We start from the raw sequence: 7,148 nt of genomic DNA on the forward strand, positions 1-7,148 counted from the left end.
CATGGGCCTATTTTTTTTATATAATATATTTAAATCGAAGGGATAAACAAGTTATTAATATTTATTTATTGTATTAAAAATGACATTTAAATAATTTATTTATTCATATTTTTATCCCATCAATTCAAATATATCACTAAAACATTAAATATAAATAAATTAGTTATATATGATTAAAAATGTCAAATAAAACAAATTATTTGTATTTTATACATGTGTGTCCACAGATCAAATGCACAGCACAACTTCAAAACCTCAAAAGGACAACACAACAGCATACAGACCTTTGATATAACAGAGACTTCTAATACATCTCATGCAAAGCTATGCTGATTTCTGCTGCACAGCAAAGTGATCACATGCTTATCTGTCGAGTGCACTGATACAATCATTTTACATATGCATTTCAATCTAAATTTCTTTCAAATTTACTTTAGGTTTGGCACGTAAATGCAATGAAACACAAATATTACTCTAATATAAAGTATTACCAGATTCTACATTATATTTTAAAGGTACCTCCAAAAGATAGCCATCATGCAGTGTGTACAGTATATAGAATTTTCATGTTGATGCTCAAAATAATCCAATGCACATGGGAAAAATGGCTAATCGCACAATTGGGCCAATATGAAAAACGATTTTTGCTCATTTATGGAAAAGTTTCATCCTCGATAAGGTTTTCCAGCTCTCCCTCTCTGCTTCCGTTACTGTTACTGTTACTCCCTCTGCTGTTGGAGACACAGACCATCAAAATATGAATATGTAATACACACACACACACTGAAACATGAGCATTGAGTTTGAAGTACTAAATGTAGCTGATTATCATGGCAGTGAGGTCTATTGTGTGATACCTTAGAGGGCGAAACAGTGACATATCCCTGCAGAAATTAATGAGAGAAATAAGAACAAAATATCAACGTCAGTGAAATCACAGGTATTATGTGTCTCAGTATACAGTAGGATGCAAGTGACGTGCAGTGGATGAGGATGTGCATTCTGGACTTACACAGTCAGACCAGGGGCAGACATGGACCTGCCCTGCCTGCGGCTGGGATACTCGAACGGGTTACTGAAGGAGCGCTTCCGCAGCATGGACTTCACCAGGATCTTAAAATACGGTGCGAAAGAGAAAATATTCACTCTAAAACAAGTCATTAAACTGCACACATTTACAAATAACCACAACATGGTACTCTTTGATCCCCAACATTGGACTTTTTTGAGACACACATATTAAACAGTTGACGGTAGCCACAGACTTCCATAGTATTTTTTTGTTTTATATATATATACGTATATATTATGGAAGTCAATGGCTACCGTCAATTGTTTGGTAACCAACATTCTTCAAAATATCTTCTTTTGTGCTCAAAAGAAGACAGAATCTCATACAGGTTTGGAACAACTCGAGGGTGAGTATATGATGACAATTTTCAGTTTTGGGTGAACTATCTTTTAAAGGATTTTTTTTTTTTTAAAGGAGTTACATTAAATTGATCAAGTGTGGCAGTGAAGACATTACAATGTTACAAAAGATTTATATAAATAAATGAAGACTCATGAGTAATGGCTGGAAAAAAATCAACTTGCCATCACGGGAATAAATGACATTTTAAAATATATTAATATAGAATGCAGTTATTTTAAATTGCAATAACATTTTACAATATGACTGTTTTTACTGTATTTTTTCGCAAATAAATGGTGAGCATAAGAGACTTCTTTCAAAAACATTAAAATATCTTACCAATTCCAAACGTTTGAATGAAAGTGAATGTTAGACCAACAATAACAGTTTCATAATTAAAATTGTGGATTTGTTTGCTCCCAGAATGCATTGCAGCATGTGCGTGTTTGGGAGAAACTAAGGGAACTAATCCTATAAATCACAATGCACAATGTTTTTTTCCCTAATCTTTATTTATTTATTTTTATTAAATTGACCATTACTTTTTTTTTTTTTACAGTGTGTGGCAAATGTTTTTTTTTTTTTTCCTTCAGATGTACTCACCACAGCAGACAGGCTGGGAACTAGTTTGACAGAGTTCTGCACCTCCTCCTCAGTGACCTCCACCACAGTGCAGTGCTCCTCCTCCAGAGGCAGAAGATCCGTGCCATCAAGCATGACCCACGGGTGCAGCTGCCCACAAACTCAAGATTACACACACACACTAACATCTACACTTTAAAATACTTCTCAGCAATCTTTCAATATGATTTCACCTTGATTTCTGGTAACGTGATTCTAGTTTCAGGGACTTTGTCCAGCATTCTGATGATGAGATCCTTCAGCCCATCACTGATCACGGGCCTGTGCAAAGAACACAAACATAATTACACCAGTCTATCTGTCTGTAATATATTTATAATATAGTAGAGCCCCAGATTTGTAAAGCATTTAAATAAAAGCATTTTCAGCATTGGTGACTCACATGTCTGGGAACTCGACTGGCGCAGTCCTGATCTTTTCATGCAGGCCTAAGATGTATTCATCATGAAAAGGACACTGAACAAAGAAATATTAACAGATTTGTATTCAATATATCCACAGATGCTCTTAACCCCATTCATATTTTAAAAGTGGAATGTCTTACCCTTCCAAAGATGAAACAAAACAGCGTCACTCCCATTGCCCATATGTCTAGAGCCTGAATCCAACGAGAGTCGATTGTAAATAATAAAGAATCGATGTCTTCACTGTATGTAAACAGAAATATTCAATAAATCTTCTGACCTTTCCACTAAATCTGTGGTCCTGGTCAGTCAGAGTTTCAGGTGCCATGAAAGCTGGTGTTCCTGCACTGTCTGATAGGAGAGCATCGTTCCCCTCAAACACATTACTGACACCGAAATCTGCGATCTTGATGTGTCCATCATCCCCCAGCAACAGATTGGAGGGTTTGATGTCTCTATGTATGATTTTCTGATAGTGCACTAAAAAAAATAAAACATGAAACAAAGAACTAGCACCAAACCCTAAAGTTGATAAATGACATTCGTAAATACAAGACAACTTAAAATACCCTAGACTAGGGAAACATACAGTATTCAATTCCTAGGATGACATCTCTGAAGTAGAAGCGGGCCATTTCTTCTGTTAGAGGACTGTCTGTTGGGATCTCCATCACTGGACTAGGACGGGGCGAAAATGATAAAGAGAAAAAACAAACTAAAGAAACATCTAGTTTGTATATGTGTGGCAATGCCCTATAGGTACAAATACTCACCCTTTAGGTACCAACTCAAAGACTATGAAAGGGACACACAGAATAAATAGAAAAAAATAGATCAAAGAGTAAAAAGGAAAAGTGGTCTATATCGCAGATTGCTGACTAACAAAATGACTTACCCATGTGCAAGTTATCCTCAGCCGGGTCATCAAGAACCTTCAGTTAAATATCACAGGACAGATGCGTTTTGGTTAGTTATTACAGCAGTTGTTATTTAATTTAAATATGTTTGATGAAATAAAGCTGGAATATAATAAAATATAAATATTAGATTAAAAACTTTAAAAACTTAAATTTGTAATATCGCCTTGGCAGCTAACTGAAAAAAATACGTTTAAGTTTTAAGCTGAAAGTTAAAAATAAATTAAAGCTAAATAGAAATACTTTAAAAAACAAAAATCAAATAACAAAATAACTGAAACTAAAATTGAAAATGAAAACTGGAAATATAAAAAAAAAACTAATTCAAAATAAAAATATATACTATATAAATGATACCAAAATAACATGGAGTTATACTTTATAGTGCAACATATTTGCCTTGTATGGTAAAGAATCCTGTAAAAAAAACTAAGGCATGTTTTTGACTCACCTCAACTAAATTAACAACATTAAGATGGTCAAGTTTCTTCAATATAGCAATTTCTTGATATACCCGGTCCAACAGGCCAGAATGCTTTAAAAGATTCTCTTGGGATCCATTGGATTCTCTGGAAGGACGTCGCCCTACACAACCATCACAACATTAATATTAATATTCTGCAGACAAACTTCATAAGAGTAAATGTAATGTAAATGTTTATTGCTTACGTGGGAATCCATACTGCTTCATTAACTTCTTTTTGGATACCAACTTCATAGCCTGGAATAAATTATTATATTATATTATATTATAATAATGCCATTTATTTGCAATTTGTGAGCATTTTTGTAAGTAGTATTAATAATATAATATAATATAAATGGTAATGATAATGATATGGTTAAATGGTGACGGAAAAAAATATAATTTTACATCCAATATGCTTACATAATACTGGTCATCATCTTCATTATATGCTAATTTGACCACCCCATAAGAACCCTGGGTAAAAAAAAAGGAAGGTTACCAGAAATAGTCAATCAATCATAAATATGAAAAACAAAAAATAATAAAATAAAAAAAAATTACGATTCTTAAGTAGAACCACCAACCTTTCCTATCTGACTCTTTAACTTGTACTGGTTTAGCTGGACACAGTCCTGTGGGAAGAAACGGGAATGTATTGAATGTATTAGGAATGTTGCAAATATGACGATATTTAAGAAATAAAATATTGATAATTTAATATACTCATAATACTCACCAAAAACATAAAATAAACAACATTAAAGATTAATTGAATAGCATTTTTTATTTTTTCAAAATTTCTATATGCTGTAAAAATGATTTGTAAATAAAACATTTAAAAATATTATTTTACAAGAAAATATTTCAGTCTTTCTACTTTTAAATGTAATGTCTAATTCAATGTCTTTCTTGCCATTTCTCTGTAATTATTTGCAAAATTTACTAGCAATTTATGAGTGAAAATTGTAAATCCTACACCTAAATCATGAATTCTTTTGGCTATGATAACCATGTATAGTGAGAATCTGATATCGTGACAGCCCAAGTATAATGAACTCCATGTTAATTTTGGTGAACATACTCCACTGATGCTCAACAATCTCAGGTAACAGTTTGCAGCAAAAGTATAAAATCTCCTGCCCAACTCACATCCCCATCAGAGATAGACACCCGCTTCGATTCAATCGTGGGTCTTCTGGCTATACGTGGGGTGATGCCATTCTGGTAACTGGATCGCTCCTGCAGTGACAGCTTGCGATCGGAGAGACTGAGGCGATGTGGGGTGGTCCTGTAGCCATTAGAAGGGGTCAGTCTGTTGGCAGCCACGTTCATGGCTGCTACCATGTCAGCCAGTTCAGCATTATAATCAGGGTCCAAATCCAGCCTGTTAGCTTTGTCAGCACTCATGACTGTCCTGCTTCAGTCTGAGCTGTTTAGAACAAAGCACACATCTCAGTGGACATCGCAGAGCCGGTGTTCTTCAGACTAGGCTCTGTGGGAACGTCAAACTGTAAAAGCAGAATTGGATAGTTGAGTTTGACAGCAATAAAAAGCACACCCACTGCCATAAGTTCAAACACATTTAAGTGACGCGTTGTTCTCTTTAAACAACAGAACTTTTCACATCTCAGGTTAAATATGCTTTTCTGTACTGTTACTATGGAAGCACACAAAATAGACCACTGCTAAAGAGAAATAACTCATAAACCATCTTTATTTATTTTATAAACATGCATAAACAGAGAAAATACATTTTAAAATAGTCTGAATATTGGCTTTGATAAACACAAAAATGAAATCTACAATGGTCTAAAATTATAATTAAATTTGTGGTCCCATCTGATTGAGGGTTATTATTGATAACTAAAACAATTAAAACAAAAAAATTCCTTGAAATAAAATAAATATGAACTGAAATCAAATAAAATAAAATATGAGAAATTTAAACTTATTTTATTTCAGCTACAAATGTAATTTTTGTTTAGTTAATTCTTTTAAACAAAGTTTTTAACTAAAACTTGAACTAAAACTAAAGTTAAAAAAGAAAAATATATAATACTGCCATAAAATCTAAAAAAATCTTTCAGCTAGTTGCTGAGGCAACATTCATTCAGTTTAAGTTGAAGTATTAAAACAATTTAAATTACATCGACATAAAAAAAAACTACAAAAAATGACAAAACACAAAATTACTTTACAAGTTTTACAAAATAAATAAAACTTTAATTAGCATAAATATAAAATAAAAGTAGGTTGTCAATCAAGAAAGTATTATTTGTACAGGTTTCTAGTTTTTACTATACATAGGAATTGTTATTACTTACATAGAGCAGCAAGAGTTTGTATTGCCAGCCATAGCGTTGCATGGTCTTCCACTCATCAGGCAGAAAACACTGCTGTGCCTCTGAAGCCCAGAGGACTCCAGACTCTTTGGGATCACCGAAGCAAAGAGGATTAGCTAGCATGGTCACATTTAGTCCAGCGTGGCTATATCTGTTCCAAAAGACTGTTTACATGTACTGACTGTAGTCAGTGAAAGGACATAAACAGTAATCAATGAGCGAGGCTACCTCATACTGAGGGCAAGTGCAGTAAAGTACCTAAGGTGTGAACACACAAAGTATGGCAAGTAGTGAAATGATGGCTAAGTGGCTAAGTTCTTGAACCTCCAAGTCAAAGTATAACAGGATAACACTTTAGGGTAAAAGCAATATACTCTTGAGGTGGGAAAGAAGATCAAGTGTTACGTAACCTCATATAGGACATACACTGGACAGCAAAATTGGATTTAATCCAAAACAAAGATACTTTTATAGAACATGTCAAGCTTATATCCTTATCCTTACAAGCTTATATCCTTAAGAGGTTCCCCTGTTCGGAAATTATATATATATATATATATTTATATATATTAGGGCTGTCAATCGATTAGATGTTTAGGTGGTTTCTATGGAAATGTTCAGTGACATCAGAGCACATGTTGGACATGCAGGGAATTTTCATCAACAACAAATGAAGAAAAATCAAGGTAAATATTGCTTGACCAGTTAATATATTTATTCTACGTCATTTCCAAACATGCTGTACTTTCAAGGGTGTTTTTAAAAAGCTAAACATTTTAAGTTAAATAAGTGTATTTTGCATACATGAAATGCTAAGTATTAATTCAAAGCTAATCAACAGTGAAAAGAAGAGCTGATAACATCATAGCTAGAGGGAAGGACATACCAAATGCTCAGGTGCTCTTTGAGGAGCTTCAGCAGCAAAAGTCTGCCACAGAGCTCTTCTATGTTGAGCCAGAA

At 33.7% G+C, this 7,148-nt stretch overlaps 1 protein-coding gene across 1 annotated transcript; it reads right to left on the reverse strand.

Annotated features, from left to right (window-relative positions):
* Nucleotides 1-189: 189 nt before the first annotated feature.
* LOC107752383 (calcium/calmodulin-dependent protein kinase kinase 1-like) lies at nucleotides 190-6,561 on the reverse strand. Its single transcript, XM_016568340.1, has 17 exons — nucleotides 6,171-6,561; nucleotides 4,996-5,354; nucleotides 4,431-4,478; nucleotides 4,267-4,320; nucleotides 4,047-4,098; nucleotides 3,829-3,962; nucleotides 3,356-3,392; nucleotides 3,234-3,255; nucleotides 3,050-3,138; nucleotides 2,741-2,940; nucleotides 2,601-2,654; nucleotides 2,439-2,512; nucleotides 2,230-2,317; nucleotides 2,018-2,146; nucleotides 1,013-1,113; nucleotides 858-884; nucleotides 190-731 (listed from the first exon to the last, which is right to left on the reverse strand). Exons 2-17 carry the CDS (start codon nucleotides 5,251-5,253, stop codon nucleotides 653-655), a joined length of 1,446 nt encoding a protein of 481 aa, XP_016423826.1. The 5' UTR covers nucleotides 5,254-5,354; nucleotides 6,171-6,561; the 3' UTR covers nucleotides 190-652.
* Between the last annotated feature and the right edge of the window lie 587 nt (nucleotides 6,562-7,148).

The sequence above is a fragment of the Sinocyclocheilus rhinocerous genome, unplaced genomic scaffold (assembly GCF_001515625.1).
Source record: "Sinocyclocheilus rhinocerous isolate Xijiao unplaced genomic scaffold, SAMN03320098_v1.1 scaffold1613, whole genome shotgun sequence".
In the NCBI taxonomy this organism is placed as follows: Eukaryota; Metazoa; Chordata; class Actinopteri; order Cypriniformes; family Cyprinidae; genus Sinocyclocheilus; species Sinocyclocheilus rhinocerous.